Genomic DNA, 17,611 nt, shown 5'->3' with positions numbered 1-17,611 from the left:
TTCTACTCCTGCTCTCTCTGTCAAGTTCTAAGTTAGGCAGCGTATAATACAAAATGTATAATCAACAAAAAAGATGATGATTCCCTTCCTCCATCAACAAATATTCATGCCTCTAACAATCATTAATTATTGCTCGTCCTCCTCCCTAACCACCAAGACAAAAGGCCCATTCGAGAAGTTCATTCCAAATAAGGGTGTTTAAAAAATCCGATGACCCGAAAAATATTATCAACCCAATCAATTAAGTACGGCTTTTGGGTTGGATTACAAACTTATTTGGATTGAATTTGGTTGAAATAAATACAAATCTTATGCGATGGGTTGATTCGTGTGTTTATCCAAAACAACCAAATTTAACTCGAACCAACTGAACTTATTATTAATTGTAAAAAATGTATGTCTTTTATTTATGATATAATTATATATACATATATTTATTTTAAATTTTATTTTATTTCATAATTTTTCTGAATAATTTATTCTTTAATATATCCTAAAAATAATTTTAAGCACTTTAGAAAGAAATTTTTCATAATATAAATTGAGATTGAATTCTTGATCTTGATTTAATCTATGAAAATAATAAAATAAAGTTTTTACATAATAAAATTTTAAATAAATAATTCAAGTAATTTGAACCAACTCGAACAATCGAATTGGGTCTAAAAAGTGTTTGAACCCAATTCAACACATAAACACCCCCTAATCCCAATTTATATTTAAAAAAAATACAGGACGGTTGTTTTTGTGTTTTTACGTTGATTTTACCATACTCATGTTTTGACTTGTATATTTAACTTTTTTTTTAATTTATTTTTTATCCTTTTGTCCTTCCATCTACTTTGCATTAATATTTCATAGACAAAGCATAGAATGATTCTATGGAGTGTGGATTCAAAACTAAAACTAAATAATGTAGGTGGTAAGATAAAAATTAATATTAAATACCTTAAATTAGGAATTCAAAAGTGTGCATCTCAATTTAATAATTTAAGGCCATTGAATACAATACTAAAAAAATTGATGTGAATTTGAAATGGTTAAAATTATTTTTGTCATATTCAAAAATCACTTTAAAATAGGTTTTTTATTATACGAAAACTCTATTGAAAAATATAAAATCAAACATTAGTTTGATTTTGATGGCTAGTGTGCTCAAGGGTGGCCAAGGCAGTTACTGAAGTGGGAGCGGGGGTAGCGTTGCTCTTTGTTGATGGCTATCAAAATTGAGAAGGTTTGGATTGGATTGGGCTAAGAATAGTGCAAAAGTGGATCAAGCCCATTTAGCCAATACAGACATGCAAGCAGCCCCTAGAAGCAAAGAGATATTAGCTCCTAATTGAAGCCCCAAGTTGTTTTGCATCCTTGGGTTCATGAAATCCGCAGCAAGAAGGTCCACAAGGGCCATGTATATCAATATCCCTGCGGATGCTGAGTTCATGCTTCCTTCCACCATCAGAGCCGTCCGGCTATTGTCTCTGTAAACTCCCGAGATTCCAATTCCCACTGCAATTCCCACAGGCGCTGTCAGTGAGAAAAATGTCGCCATTGCTGCCGCTGATCGCCACCTAAATTGTGCCTGCATGCACCCGGCCCAATTAACAACAATTTTGTGAAGAATCTCAATCTAACCTTTACCCACGCCTCAAAACGCATGCCTATTCCTATTCTCCATTCTTGCTCAACTTGTAAAAGTAAATAAAAGACTAAACAATGTATTTTATACTTGGCTAAAGTACCATCAACACAAAACCCCTTGAAATTTGTCAATTTGTTTCAAAACTATAAATAATTCTTTGAGAAATTGCAATGCTTTCGCAACCGCTAGAGTAAAAACCTATTACAACTTTGGATGAAAAATGAGCTTAAAATTGACGTGACTATGGCTCTAATTGTTAGTATATAGACGAAAATAATTAATACCTAGATAAAAAAAATGTGTATGGACTTTTAAAGTTGCATCGATATTGATCTAACCTTTCAATGAAAAAAAGTTTTTTTTATGAAAAAAAATGTTTTAGTTAATTTAAAGTTATATTGAGTCAAACAGGAACATATTTCAAAAGCTTATATAGATATTCATATTTTTCTCCCATTTGTCGAATTTTTACCCTAATTTTCTCCACGACCAAACATAAATCAAAACTTCAAGTCAAAACATAGAATCTCATAAAGTCTCACAAAGCTTCCAAATTAAATATTTTCTTAAAACTTAGCAAAATGATGAACGATCGAATACAAAAAGATCCTTAAAGGAATATCATCTTGATCAATCAATCTTCATCATTATAAATTTGGTAATGCACATGTTTTCTTTATTTTTCCTCCTATTAGTGGCTCAAACTTATGATCCAAATTTCTTTGTGGCTCTCTTTTTGTGTATTAAACTCAAATGGCATATTAACCCATACTCGACCACTAACGTACAATTTTGTTAAAATATTAAATCTTAACGTCGGTATTCTCTATCATTTATATACCTTTAATTGAATGGGGTAATTTTTTTTCAAATAAATAAAGGTGAAACAATTAACATAAAGCAACAAAATCGGTAACAATAAGAGTATCAAGGAACAAAGGGAAATGACGAGGGGAGTAAAAGGGTATTGAAGAAGAGATGAGACAAAAAGAGGGGAAATAGAGAAGTGTTAGGTCATGGATAGTTAATAATGATACATCCCAAGATATACTATCTTACCTCACTCTCCTCACAAATACAAACACAAACAATGAATTAAAATATTTTTAAAAAATAAGTAAGAAAATTTCGACATTCAACAAATTAAGAAAATTTCGACATTCAACAAAATTTTGACAATTTAGTGGGATGCACAAAGATAAGCACAACTCAATATGCATTTAAGTACTTTTTATCATAGATTAATGCAAGATAGATGAAATAGAAGATGGAGGTGATATGGTGTAAATAAAAGGTCATTGCATTATTTTTATTTGTTTTGAAAGGTTAATTAAAGGTTTGCAACTTTTGAAGTTTAGAGATATTGATGCAATGGAATATCATTGATTTTTTTTTTTTCATATACTAATAGTTAGGGTTTTTTTTATTATTATTTTCAAGATTAGGGTATTTTTAGAATTTTCAAGAGTTCAAAATATTTTTGAAACATTTGAAAGTTCAAGTGTGTTTTTTTTCAAAATAATAATAATAATAATAAAGTGTATTTTTTAACTAAAGTACAAAATTCAAAGAAGTTTTTTGGATAATTATTTTAAATAGTAAAACTGCTTAAAATATTTTTAAATCTAGTAAAATGTCGCTATTTATTAAAAATAGATCACGATAGATATCTTCAGTGGACGATAAACTATAATAGATATCTATTATATATATTTATTGCAGTCTATTGTCCACTGATAGATATCTATCGCGATTTATCATAATGACATTTTGCTATATTTGTAAATAAATTAATTCATTTTTGTTTATTTGAAAAGAGCCCTATTTTTTATAATTTAACATTAAATAAATTAAAATCGAGACATGTGTGATATTCCTCAACATTTAAAAACCCATAACGTCACTTAAGGGGAATACGATTATTCGTATTCACCACCCATTTCCCCCCCTTTTTTTTTCGGGGAGGGATTATATGTCATCCATTTCCTCTAATTAAAAATAATTATACTAACAAACTTTCTTTAAATGATTGAAGCGAATTGAAGGAATGCATTATGATGATGATTTAGCTGAATTGCACCAAAATATTATATGCATAACATCATACTAATTTCTTAAATAACATGATACTAATTTCTTGTGTATTTTTCCCCCCTTTCATTCAGATGATGATGTAGTTTGAATTTACCTGGGAAATGCAGCCACCGAGACCCATGCCCTCAAAAAATTGGTGGAAAGACAGAGCTACCAGCAGTGGCTTAATGGTGGCAGGGCTCAGCGATGCACCAAGAGATATACCGATTATTACCGAATGAACCACAATTCCCAATTCCAACACCTGAAACATCCATCCAAAATTCAATTCATTATCAATATATATATTCCAATTTTTTTCTGACTGCAATTGCATCAGAGCAAATATTTAATTATACCTGAGATATAATCCGGTAGCGGATTAGGTCAGCAAGACTCAATTCTCCGGTGGGAGCAGCGGCGGATCCGTGAGCGTGGCCATGTGTGGCGTGCGTGTGAACATGCACGTGACCGGCATGGTCATCGGCTCTTTCCTGGTCAGCAATTACCTGCTTGGTTTTACTGAAGTGACGTCTCTGGTAAAAACTGGTTGCAAATGTGTCGACCATCAGGGTGGCGATGGAGGCGGTCATTGCAATGAAGCCCGCAAATGGAAAATCGCCCCAAGGATTTTGGCCGAGACAGGGGGAGGTCAAATCTTGGAAGGCATCGGGCAGTATGTGGATGAACCCAGTGCCCAAAATGACCCCTGCAGCAAAAGCCTTTATCATGAAAAATATGTCATTTTCTGGTCTCAGACACCGGATCTTTTTCCCCACCAAAGGAAGGCTCACCCCTGCAGCGCCGGCCACCAGCACCGACGCAATCGACCCCACCTTGTATTTCATTGCTTCTTTTGCGGCGTTGTGCTCGGTGGCAGCGCCATCGGAATTATCACAGCTACATGACTCCCGCCCGCCGGAGACTAGAGCAGGGAGGAAGAGGGCAATAAAAACAAAGAAGAATTTAGACATCTTCCTTGTTAGATAGTAAAAGTGGGGTGGAGGAGAAGAGGAATTAATAGTGGAGTGGAGGGTGCTGAAGAGAGTACTTTTGGGTAGTGGGGTTTTGAGCGATGGATGGAGTTTTTTTCTTCTTTTTTTCTTACAGTGAACAAAAAGAATGGGCAAGGTGTTTGGTTCTTTTTAAAATTCACTGGCTGGCTGATAACGAGAGTTAAGAGGCATCCATTCCAATCATACACAGACGGAAGAAAACAATAATTTCTACATCTGAATATAATATTTTATGTTGTAGTCTTTCATTCAAAAAGTCATGTTTGTTGGACATGAATGGCTTAGATTTGCTTTGATAACTCTAAACTATAATTCCTTATTATAGTCTTAGATTATTATTATTAGGTTATAATAGTTTATGTTTGGAGGGTACATTACTTTAATTTGGATTACAATAATATGTAATAGTTTATGTTTGGAGGATAGATTACTTTAGTTTGGATTACAATAATATGTATTTGAGTTGTAAACTATTTTAGTTTGAGAAAGAAATAGTAGACACTATAGCAAATAATTAAAAAATGTTGAATGTGAAATTATAAATACTATAAAAATAGAAAATACGTTAGCAAACGAGAGTTTTGAAATAATGTTGACATTAATTGAGAACTACAAAATACTATTTATTGTAGTAAGATATGGTTATTATAGTCTTGAAATAGTCTTTACCCCAAACGCCTCATATGTGTTTGGGGCACTGAGTTAGTAATGAATTATGGAATTACATATTGGAGTAAGATGGAGCTCTTCGATCAAGGTGCAAAATAGTAAAAATGAGAAATATAGAATTACTTGATAAATGTGCAAACTTTAATAGTATTTACTATTGAAATTGGTTATTTAAGGTCAAACATCTCTTAAGTTTATGAGTATTAATTTTATTTACAAGTTTTTATTTTGTTGGAGAATAGAAATTATGACCTCGAGATCGATAGCACAAATTTTACGAATAATGCTTTTTCATATATATAGTTTTTCAAATTTGATTTTTGTTTTGGGATCTATCCAAAATTCAAATGTGAGAAAGACGGAAATTGTTATAAGGACAATAAACAATAAGAGTCTCAATGATAATTATTTAGGTTCCAAGAACGAATCACAAACTTTTTAAAAATTAATATATAATTTTTTAAAAGCTCAAAATTTGGCTTAGATTTTGAAAATAGTAAAAAGATCAACTAAAAAACCGAGGGATAATAATAATGATTATAAATTTAATGTTTAAAATCTATGAGATACTAAATAGTTTATGAAAATGGACTTTAGAGAATCTATAGATTTGGATGCTTTGTGTATTAGGGGTATTTAGATGCCCTTAAAACAAGGAAGTAGAAACCATTCTCCAAATATCAATATTAGGACATAATATGCTGTTTTATTTTTCTAGTATTTTGGGTAGCGTAGTAAGGAAGGAGACTAATGGCAATTCGCATAAAGCTTCGGCATGGGCAACTTGCTGCGGTTCACAACAAAAGTTGGTCATTCCCTAATAATGAAAATAACAATAGCATTAATTAGCAGTAGAAGGAATGCGGCAAATTCAATAAAGAAAAGTGATGGTACCGCTCAGGATTCTCAAAAAGCATGATTATTAATTTAATCAAGTTAATTAAAAGGTGATTTGAGATCACTTTCTTTAAGTATTGGGAAAAAGGGTAAGAGAAAAAAAATGTCGACATGCAGACGCCTAAGCAACTGCAAATTGCCTTGTATTGCATAGCTGAATCACCAATTGTGCTTACTTAACCAAAGTCAAATCCCATAAAATGTCGATATTATGTCATTACTTTTCACTTTCCCAATTATACAAATCTCACATCTTTTTGTCATGTCATTACTCGACCGAACGACTTTTAGTGCTTCACTTAGAGTTGCACCCACTCTTTTTTTTTTTTTTTTTTAATGCCACTCAAATTCGGACCTTTAATATTAATATTGTTGTCTTCGAAACTTATTAGAGAAATATTGTTGTTTTGAAATTTATTTGAGAAATATTGTTGTTTTGGGAGTTCGAGGGTTGAGGATTCGATTAATGTAGAGGTAGAACGTTGAGTACTCGACAAACAAAGAAAAACTTGGAAACAATACGTATTATTAGGGTTGTCGAGGGTTGAAGTTTCGACTTACTTCGACAAGGAAGTTTTGACTTACATAAGTCGAAACTTCAACCCTCGACAAGGAAGATAAGTGGGTGAAGCTGATTTTGTGATGAGGATCTCGCTCTAGAAGGAAATCTCGCTAATTTTGTGATGAGAATCTCGCTAGAAATATAGGTTGAATCTCGTGAGTATCACTAGAAAGACAGTTTGTAAATAAAGTGAAGACTATCTCGCTCTCTCCATCTTGCTCTAGCTCACAATCTCGCTCTCTCCTACAATCTCGCTCTCTCTCACAATCTCACTCTCTCTGAACATCTCGCTCTCTCAATCTCGCTCTTTCTTACAATCTCGCTCTCTCAATCTCGCTCTTTCTTACAATCTCGCTCTCTCTTACAATTCAAAATTATGTTATTGTTGTTATTTTTTCATTAATGATTATTAGTTTTTTTTCTCATTGGTCATGTATATATATATATATATATTTCTATGGAAAGTAAATAAATTTATTGTATATTCAATTTTTTTATTATAAAGTTGTACATTATTCTTTTAATTAACTTGTACATTATTCTTTTAATTAAGTTGTACATTATTCTTCTAATTAAGTTGCACATTATTCTTCTAATTAAGTTGTACATTATTCTTTTTATTAAGTTGTACATTATTCTTCTAATTAAGTTGTACATTATTCTTTTAATTAAGGTGTACATTATTCTTCTAATTAAGAAACAAATATTTTTTTAATTGAGAAATAAATATTTTTTTTTTTCAAATCATGACTTTAAACCCAGGACCTCTTGATCCCGATGTTTTGTATGACCAGTCCATTCATCGATCATCTGTTGTATGGCGAGATCGTACTACTAGAGAAATATCTTGCAAGCGTCGAGAGGCAGTTCTCCAGCGCACTATCCCGCTTCACCCTTGAATACTACCGCTATTGCGCACATTTGGATTCTATGGGGTTGCCAGATTAGGATTTATTCAGTTGGACTGACATCTAATCACAGCCTTGGTCAAGAGATGGAGGCCCGAGATGCATACATTCCATATATCTGTTGGAGAGTGCACTATCACTCTACAAGACATAGAAGTGTTGTTGGGGTTACCTGTTGACGGTGAGCCGGTCACCGGAGTGATGTACGATGACTGGTTAGAAGTTTGTCAACTGTACCTCAGTGCGACACCACCTGCCGACAAGATTAAAGGATTGAGGTTAAGTTTAATATGGTTAGGAACACAACTTCGTGAGCTCACAGATGATGGACGATGAGTCCTCTCAAATGTTTTCACATTGGTGAGTGACATCTTCCTGACAGAGTGATGAGACAATTCGGTTTTCAGTAGGATGCCCCATCGCCTTGTAATACTGAACCCGTACTGCATGATATTGACCTAAGGACTGGAGATTGGTCCGAAAAAGTTGCACATTTGGTAGTGCGATGGCACTATCGTGCAAGGTTTATTGCAGTGGAGGTTTCTCTTGAACAGTTTAACACAGATGTCACTCTAGAATATATTCATCGGTATAATAATATCACAAGGCGCTACGTCACTCGTCCGGGAGCAGCTGTGGGTCATTTGGTTAATGAATATTATCTAATTATTTTTAATTTAAATTTATTTTAAATATTGTCTAAATGTTTAATTCACAGAGATCGAACAACCGTAGACTACATGAGGTTGCGAATGATCCGAACCAGGTTCTTGCTATATGTAGTGACAACCAAAGCTATATGGAGGAAATTCATTATATGTACGATATACCTATTGTTCCTCCACCAGCTCCTAGATGTAGAGGACCTGTTCGGGAAGAGGATGAGTTTGATGAGGTTGCACATAATGTGGAAGAGTTGCCCATTATGATGCAGACGTAGAGTCAAACTGATTATGTTAGTCCGATGATGATGATGCCAACATTTGGTTCAGGACATTATGACGCAGAGGCTGGTCCTTCGTCTTCATACGTGCATGGACATGGTCGGGGTCGTGGAGAGCATAATGAATATTTATATTATGAAGCGCCTGCAGAGGTACCAGAGCAACATCAAGAAGAACCCGAGCAACCTCAAGTTCGAAGTCGACGACGACAACCAGCTCGAAATCGACGACGTCCGCCTTGTGGGACAATTGATTTTTGTAATTATCTTTATATAAATGAGATATTTAATTTACATTTTTTTTAAAATTTTTATGAGATATTGTTTTTTTTTTTTAATTTATTTTTTTAGAGTTTAAATAAAATAATAAAAAAAAAATTTAGAAATTGTTTTTATAAAATGGATTTTTTTTTAAAAAAAAAATAAAGGAAGAAAGAAAGAATGCGTAATAATTAAAAAAGAAAAAAAAGAAAAAAAATTGTATGGATACTCTCGCTCTCTATCAAAATCTCGCTATCTCGCTCTCGCTCTCGAAATCTCGCTCTCTCAAACTCTCGCTTTCTCCCAAAATTTCGCTCTCTTCCAAAATCTCGCTCTCTCTCATAATCTCGCCCTTTCTCTTACTCCTCTTCTTTCATTCTCTCCCAATACAAAATTATTTTTAACACATCAAATAATTACGAGTGTTATGACGAATTTGATTGGGAAGTTCAGTGGCAAAAAGAAGGAGATTCGTTAGCTCGTTATTTAGTCAGACTTGCTGAGATGACAGAATTCGTAAAAATTATTCAACAAGCTTTGGAAGCTTTGGAAGGAATTTCAGGGGGATCTTATGAAAATTTAGAAATACGATCTTTTGATAGAGGAAGGTCTCTGAAATGGTAATGTTAAGAAGGGTAAGGTCGAGGGTTCAAAATTCAACCTACAAAAGGGAAGGTCGAATTTTGAACCCTTAACTTATTTTTTTTTTTAAAAAAACAATATTTCTACAAATAGTTTGAGAACAACAATATTTTCCTAAATAGTTTCTAAAAGGACAATATCCTTTTAATTTTCCCCTCAAATTCACTCCACCCTTTGGAATTTGACACTCCACTTATTCAATAATTCCGGACATGGGTGAGTAGTGATTAATCAATTTACTTTGGTTATACTTCCAAAAATTAAAGATTTAAATACTACTTTGATATCTATACTTTCAATTTTGGTTCATTCTGATTCTTATATTTTCAATTTTGGTTCATCATGGTCCATATATTTTTAAAATGTTAATTTTGATTTTTATACTTTCAACTTTGGTTCATTTTGGTTCTTATATTTTTAAAAAGTGATAATTTTTTGTCCTTTCATTTTCATTTCATTTTTAAAGGATTAAAATGATCACTTTTTGAAAGTTCAAGGATCAAAATGAACCAAAGTTGAAAGTATAATAATTAAAATGAATATTTTAAAAATATATGACTAAGTTGAAAATATAGAGACTAAAACGAACATTTTAAAAGTACATGGACTAAAATAAATAAAAACCAAAGGTATAGGGATCAAAAATAATATTGCTAACGTTATTTATTTAGTTCTATAATTAATCAATTAGAGTTCATTACCAAATTGGCCCATTAGCTCAGTTGGTTAGAGCGTCGTGCTAATAACGCGAAGGTCGCAGGTTCGAAACCTGCATGGGCCAATTTATTTTTTTCAAAATTATTCATTTATTTATTTTTTTCAAAATTATTCATTTATTTATTTTTTTCAAAATTATTCATTTATTTATTTTTTTCAAAATTATTCATTTATTTATTTTTTTCAAAATTATTCATTTATTTATTTTTTTCAAAATTATTCATTTATTTATTTTTTTCAAAATTATTCATTTATTTATTTTTTTCAAAATTATTCATTTAATAAATCTCGCAGGGACAGAAACGTAAACTTACTTTAATTTTGAAAACCTTAACGTTGGCCGTTTACCCGCCTCCGCTGTCAGCAAAAAAGGGTGCCATCTGTCTCTTCGTGTTATTTGAACTGAAGAACACAAAGCTTTGAACAGACAACCGCGGATATTGCTTAGATGAACATCCCTGAATTTCTCGCCATCTAAGGTTCTCTCAACTTCAACTGATACATCTTCTATCTTTTGAATGCAGTTTCCCTCTTCTTTAATTACGTTTTCGAAGTCTAGATTCTGCCGCATCGTTTTGGGTTTAGGGCTTAGCTTCTTTATAGATATTTACTATTGAATCTTGATCTGGATTCTCTCTCTCTCTCTCAACGCTGATGTCCTTATTTCTTGTATATTTATGAAGAAGAATTAGGGTTTAGGAGGAAATGAAATTTGGTTAAGGTTGCAAGTATTTGCTTAGATCCCGACCTTTTTACTTTATGCTTTTATACTGTATTCTCTTCTCGGGTTGGTGAAATATTGTGTAAAGTTCAATTCTATGAATTTGAGTCTGTAAACTGATTTTGAGCAGGAAACTAAATTGATCAGAGATCAGAAACTGGAAATCTAGATCAGACAGAAATGGTTGCTACCACCAAGGTATATGAAATGCCACTAGTTCTCTTATTTCTTGAATAAATCATAGTTCCTTGATTACTTGTAAACGATACTGTTGCTCAAAATTAGGCCAAAGTCTGCCTGGATGCGGGTCTGCCCACTAAGGATAATCGAACCCGAAGAAGTGGTAAGATATCCTCAATTTGTAGTTTAGCACTTAAAATCTTCTCCAACGCTTTGTAGTGGATAATTAATAACTGACTTATCCCCCCCGCCCAATTGGTTACAAGTAGCAATGGGAGGTTTTATGGTTTATACGGAGAAAGATAAGATTAAAGCTGATCCCAGTTGCAAGTAAGTGTCATTTTACTTCTGTTCCTTTAATCTTTTTTCTCCACACGTTTTATTTCTGTTTTACTTCTCTTCTGTTCCCATTTATGGTATTAAAATGATTAGAATTTTTCTAAGCTTTTGTTATATGTAAACAAAGAGCTTCCTCAACTTGTCTGACATTTGACACGTCTGAATCACATCTTTAGGCTGTAGGTATCGTCAATATAAAGATTCCTTTTGTTATCAAAGTAACCCCTAACCAGTAGGTAGTTGAATTGATTCAACTATTTCAGCTATTTAATCGTTTGATATTTTCTGTGTGGTAGGAAACCTGTAACAATAAAAAAGGAGCCTTCAACAGATTGTACGATTCAAACAAAGGTAATTTGGCCATCTTCTCTAAGCTTTTGGGTCAAAATCCTAACAGTAGGAAGAGAACATAAGGTCTCGTTGGAGAAGTGGTCACTTATTAACTTTTACATTTGAGTTTTATTAATTTAAGGGACGCCTGCAACGCTCAGAGAAGAATACAGAGAAATTTGAAGTCTCTGGTAAGAAATAAAGATGGTATATTAAAATAGAAAATTTAGATAATGTTGTGGGTTTATTTCAATAGAAATGCACACTGCTTCTTCAGGGGCCAAAAGCATGAGAAGAAGAGCATTGGCAGATGTGAGTAACGTCCGGGGCAACTCTTCTAGGAAAACAGTCCAAGATAGCTCCAAGCATAAGTGAGTCATGCACATCACCTCTCTCTCTCTCTCTCCAATGTGTGATGAGTGGCAGCAGAAATTAGTTTGCTAAAAAAAACTATTCCAGCAAATTTGTTGGTATACGGTTTGACTTCTAGGAATTAGGAAATCGCATATTGTTGTAAGGTGCCATATATAAGTTTTCTCCCCTGGCCCTTACATTTATGTCATTCTGTCTCTATCCTTAGAAATTAAGCCGACGGAAATGGTGATTGTCACTTGTTTGTGTAGGGTTTCAACTGGGACTAGAATTAGCACTGCTGGCATCAATATCTCATTTAGGAAATCATTGGTATGTAAGTTTTTGGTAGCTTTAGTTGTGAAAATAATGTCTCTTTGCCTCGTTATCGGTCTCTATGGGACATCATTTTTATATCAGTAACAAAAACTATTCAGTTTATTTTTGTTGTATTTGAATAGGGAAAAACGAAGAATGCAGGGGAAGCTGTTAGTAACTTGCATGCTTCAGAAAAAGGTTTCTGTACAATGATTTTCCTCTAGTTTTTATAATTAATCATGTAATTATTGACCTGCTTTGCTCATTAGGGCGTGTTAAAGATTCAAAAGGTTGTTCGGTCAATGAAAGAGACAAAACAGATGGTCCCTGCTGTGCCAATACTGTGAATGCCAGGTTTTGAAATTTTATTTTTCACTCTAACCTTGATTAGAAAGTTTAAAGTTAAACGGATTATAATCTGTTCTTCCAATTGGAATTTATGAAGTGCCGTTTTGTGTGCATATTTGTAGATATAGATCTTTTACGAAGTTTTATGTTGAACTCTTGTTTATTTCTCAGGAGAATTAAAAAGATCTCGCTTGTGCAAACAAGTTTTGATGACTGAAAAATGTCTTTTCCCTCTTGGTTGTAATCAAGAAGACGTACAACTAACTCACTCATATTGGTTGTTTTTCTCTTGTTTTGAAGGAGATCTTTACCAATGCTAAAGAGGATGAACCAGACAAATGCTTCGAACCTGAAGGTTATGGGTCACTTGATTTTGATATATGACATGTCTTCGGGATATGATGATATTTGACCTAAATATCTGCTTCATGTAGAATGGAATCAATTTACATGTTATTTTTAATGGCGTGTATTTCCAATAAGTTCGTATTTTCCACTTTCAGGAAGTTACTGAGAAGCCTGAAAAGACCAATAGATCTCAAGCATGTTGGAGTAAGGATTTAGATTTTTGTAATTCATATTGTTTTTTAGCTTTAGCTGAAAGACCAGACCTAGATAGGACTAAACTTTTTTTCCTCCTTTTATAGCAAAATCTGGCAAGAATGCAGCAGTCCTGGCAAAGAATAAAAGAAGTCAGCTATGGAATAACCGAACGAGCGATGGTTTCATTATAACGTTAGCACTTGTGAAACTCAATGTATTGAATGTCATGTAAGTAGTAAGTAGGAATTCTATTTTGGAGATTCTGACCGTGGCAAAGGAATTTCAGGGGTCAAGCCAAGGTGGACACAAGTGCACTGTTGAAAAAGTCTAGTAAGGTAATTGCCTATCATTTGCAGCAATATGTTTTATGCGCAATTTGTTTCTGTAGATTCTTGATTCTGTTGACTGCTGCTTAAGAACTTTTTTTCTTCACTATTTCCATTGGTGTTAATAGTAAGTATTCTTGTTCCATTGCATGCACATTTTTTAGAGGGTATATTATGAAGCTTTTTTACAATATCACCTTCCAGCCCATTACAAGGATCATGAAGAAGGCTTCTGGTACTCGAGAGGCATCAAAACCCAAATATGCACCAGTTGCAATCAAATTGATTTCTAGTACTGTATCATCATCTAAGATTGTGGAACCCTCATCATCTCTATGTGAGAATATAACTAATGTGTCCATTCAAGGGAAGGATGCATCTGAACCTACTTGTAATCCTAGTACAAGTACGGATTTCACTTTCAGGAAAAAAGTTGGTCGTAGGAGATCATATACATCCTTGTTGGTCGCTGGAGCAAAGGTGAGATTAGCACCTATAACATACCACCAGTATAACTTCATTTGAGCTTATATTCTTATTGCCAATATTTTGCAGTTGCTGGATAAATGTGCTGTAGTTACTGAAATGGCTAACCTACCTAGTATTGACAATGACTACGACCAAATGGAGGTTGCTGAATACGTTGAGGAGATATATCATTACTATTGGCTTACAGAGGTGATGTTGGTTATTCTTTCTAAAAAGAATAGGCTGTTTTTAGCTTCTAATATCTTTTTACCTTCTTTTGTGCTTTCCATTCTCTATATTAAAGTGTCCTAGAGTAGGTTTTCTGTGGTTTTCTCTTTTCAAGCAGAATTTGTCAGCTGCTTGTTTAATTATTTATTTTGCAAAGTTTATTTATTTATGTTTATTAACTTTTTGATGCCTATTGCTATAGTTCATCTTCAACTTAAGACTGCCAATTGTTGTATTTAACAAACTAAATTTGTTTCTAATTTCAGGCACAAAGTTCTTCGCTTTCGAATTACTTATCAGTACAAAAAGAAATTACCCCACTTATGCGAGCCATTTTGATCAACTGGTTGATTGAAGTATCTATCTATTTTCTAGTTTTCCTACATTTTTTATTTTTCTTCCTTACCTTTCAAGTACCCATCTTACATTTTTTGTTCGTAGGTACAATTCAAATTTGACTTGATGCCTGAAACACTATTTCTCTCTGTTACGTTGTTTGATCGGTATCTCTCCCAAGTCAAAATCAAGAAGAATGAAATGCAGTTGGTTGGTCTTACTGCACTGTTATTGGCTTCAAAATATGAAGATTTCTGGCATCCTAGGGTAAATATTACAATATTCGACTTTTAACTATTTTGACATTGCTCGATGAAAGTAAGGCTGATCAGAAATTGTGGTGTCCATGGTAAACAGGTTAAAGATCTAATTAGCATTTCAGCTGAGTCCTACACAAGGGAGCAAATGCTACAAATGGTACAGTTGTCTATTTATTCTCTGCAGTTTGATTTGACTTTCCTCAAAATATATTCGACTTTTCAAGTGGCTGTTAAGGAACTCCTTACAATGTGATATTATTGAATGGAAACGAGTCCTAAGGCAATACTCCCTTCTCTCTGTGAAGTTTCTACTAAACCAAAAGCTGACCCGAACAAAATAACTCCCTCCTACAATGTAAAGCCTCACCTCACGGAGATGCTCACTTCCACCTCTGGTCTCCACACTCGACATTCTTAGCACTTTCGCACTCCCCAAATAACTAACTTTCCCCCTCAATCACCTTCTTACCCTTCCTCTTATATTGATGGATAATTGGAGGTCTCACAGTGGCTGGTTGAGGATGGGGAAAAACCATTATCCTTCACCATTTCAACTGTAACAGTGGTCGCTCGATCTGAAAACTGTTGGTTTCGGTAATTTGTTGTGTGACCAATTATGCCTTGCTCTGAGATCCTCTGACAAATTGACTAAAGTCCAACTAAAATTATATGAGTTGAACTAATCAATACTAATTAGCCGACCAGACTAAACTGCGTGGGTTCAACATGATCAGTTACTCTTGCTCTCCTGCACGTTATTTTGAATTTGGCCAGGAGTGGCGGACTTATGGCCATAGAGAGTATTAGTATTTTATACTACAAATACTGTATTTTCTGGGGACATGTTTGAGAGTAAATTAAAATGATTATATGAAAATCACTTAGATACAAATCATTTCCACTGAATCACTAGCCGATTAAGGGAAGTTTGAAAGTTCTGTATGATTTTAAGCATAATAGTGATGCGGAAACATCAGATCTACTGCTATAGTTTTTATACTTCTATTTATATGTTTTGATCTTCCTCCAGGAAGCACTCATTCTGAAGAAGTTGAAGTTTCGCTTGAACGTGCCTACTACATATGTTTTTATGTTAAGATTCCTCAAGGCTGCTCAGTCTACTAATACTCAGGTTTGGAAGCCTCTAGAGACTAATCACAATATAGTTTACTTGAAGAGATCCTAATAGTCGTGTGCTGCTTTGAATTCTGCTACAGCTTGAACACTTATCATTTTACTTGATTGAGCTGGCCTTGGTTGAATACGAAGCTCTTAGTTTTAGGCCGTCGTTGTTATGTGCATCAGCTCTATATGTTGCACGGAGTACGCTGCGAATAAGTCCAAGCTGGACCACACTACTAAACAAACATACACGCTACGATGCGTCCCAAATAAGGTAGTTCCTCATATTTGTGGCAACTCGTAATATAACCTTCGAATACTAAATTGTCATTGTTTTATAGAGAATGTGCTGAGATGATATTGAAATTTCACCAATCTGCTCAATTGGGACAGCTGAAAGTCACGTATGAGAAGTACATGAAACCTAATTTTAATGGTGTTGCGGCCGTAAAGCCACTGGACAAGCTTCCTCTTTGATTTTTCTTCACCTTAGTTCATCGAGTAAATTAATCCATTTGATGTTACTTGGTAAACTTTCTCACGTCATCCTATCCCCCTTTCATCTAAAGCTTGTTCTAACATTTCCGTCTGTACCGCTTTTGCTGATTTTCTTACAGGAAGCAATCTTGTGGGTGTAGAACTGTAGATTTGGTCATATAAAGGTCGCGACCAAGCCATGGCTTACAAGAAATCTTGGCTGCATGGGTGGAATCGATGTTCTTTGCACTGGAATGACTTCACCATTCATGATAGTTATATAGTTTTGGGAAACTTGGTATTGGATGTTTTGCACTAGAGTTTAAACTCAATACTTGAGTTCACAATAATGTTGACCCCTCTATTAGTTTTTCTCAAGGATCGAAGAGGAACGAAAGGCATGAGTGTGATGGGTTTGAGGAATCTTGACATAAAAACATTACGTTTGTATTGGAGTTTGAGGAAACCCATCACGCCTTGAGATAGTTTGAGATGATGACTGCCTGGATTTTTATGTAAAAAAGAAAAAAACATACGTGCTATGATTCGACGTAAAGCTTGTCGACTTTGATTTGATCCCCCCCAGTCCCGTGTAGAAAAGAAAAAAGTTTCTATTGGAGTTTTTATGAATCAGTCCCGTGTAGAAAAGAAAAAAGTTTCTATTGGAGTTTTTATGAATTTTGTGTGACAAATTTAATAATTTTAAAATCAAATTGATATCAATATAAAAATTAAAATTTGTCCTATAATAAAATTCCAAACTTTTCAATTTTATGTTCACAATTTTTTAGAACTAAAACATTTTATACAAAAAAGTTCCATGATTAGTTAAATTTACAGTTTTGAAAATTCACAAACCGAAGTTTGGATTAAAATTGTTCCAACTTTGTGATAATATCCACAAAACAATTCTAACCAGTTTCATCTGATTTTGCAT

At 33.8% G+C, this 17,611-nt stretch overlaps 2 protein-coding genes and 1 non-coding gene across 3 annotated transcripts; 2 read left to right on the top strand and 1 right to left on the bottom strand.

Annotated features, from left to right (window-relative positions):
* Positions 1 to 954: 954 nt before the first annotated feature.
* Positions 955 to 4,933, bottom strand: ZIP1 (zinc transporter 1 precursor). The gene is made up of 3 exons (XM_039033142.2): positions 4,072 to 4,933; positions 3,828 to 3,977; positions 955 to 1,579 (listed from the first exon to the last, which is right to left on the bottom strand). The coding sequence occupies exons 1-3, from the start codon at positions 4,684 to 4,686 to the stop codon at positions 1,274 to 1,276; spliced, it is 1,071 nt and encodes a 356-aa protein (XP_038889070.1). The 5' UTR covers positions 4,687 to 4,933; the 3' UTR covers positions 955 to 1,273.
* Positions 4,934 to 10,317: 5,384 nt separating this feature from the next.
* On the top strand, positions 10,318 to 10,391 carry TRNAI-AAU (transfer RNA isoleucine (anticodon AAU)). The gene has a single exon. It is a non-coding gene; the product is annotated as a tRNA-Ile (tRNA).
* Positions 10,392 to 10,669: 278 nt separating this feature from the next.
* Positions 10,670 to 17,298, top strand: CYCB3;1 (cyclin b3;1). The gene is made up of 23 exons (XM_039031648.2): positions 10,670 to 10,806; positions 11,179 to 11,246; positions 11,334 to 11,391; positions 11,498 to 11,558; positions 11,864 to 11,918; positions 12,040 to 12,088; positions 12,175 to 12,268; positions 12,521 to 12,581; positions 12,710 to 12,764; positions 12,836 to 12,920; positions 13,215 to 13,269; positions 13,418 to 13,466; positions 13,562 to 13,649; positions 13,744 to 13,792; positions 13,988 to 14,263; positions 14,339 to 14,461; positions 14,746 to 14,835; positions 14,921 to 15,082; positions 15,173 to 15,232; positions 16,106 to 16,207; positions 16,293 to 16,471; positions 16,539 to 16,725; positions 16,815 to 17,298. Exons 2-22 carry the CDS (start codon positions 11,229 to 11,231, stop codon positions 16,672 to 16,674), a joined length of 1,905 nt encoding a protein of 634 aa, XP_038887576.1. The 5' UTR covers positions 10,670 to 10,806; positions 11,179 to 11,228; the 3' UTR covers positions 16,675 to 16,725; positions 16,815 to 17,298.
* Positions 17,299 to 17,611: the final 313 nt, after the last annotated feature.

Source organism: Benincasa hispida, chromosome 5 (genome assembly GCF_027475165.1).
Source record: "Benincasa hispida cultivar pf3 chromosome 5, pf3_genome.v1.1, whole genome shotgun sequence".
NCBI lineage: Eukaryota > Viridiplantae > Streptophyta > Magnoliopsida > Cucurbitales > Cucurbitaceae > Benincasa > Benincasa hispida.
Note: the sequence above shows the minus strand (reverse complement) of the source record. Positions and strands in the feature narration are given on the sequence as shown.

Bases quoted from the DNA above. Each gene is read 5' to 3' on its own strand.
- ZIP1 (XM_039033142.2), bottom strand. From the start codon at position 4,686: ATGTCTAAATTCTTCTTTGTTTTTATTGCCCTCTTCCTCCCTGCTCTA. The intron at 3,978-4,071 runs GTATAATTAAAT...TGGATGTTTCAG, and splicing joins GCTACCGGATTATATCTCAG to GTGTTGGAATTGGGAATTGT. The intron at 1,580-3,827 runs GTAAATTCAAAC...GGGTGCATGCAG, and splicing joins TCGGTGGCTGCATTTCCCAG to GCACAATTTAGGTGGCGATC.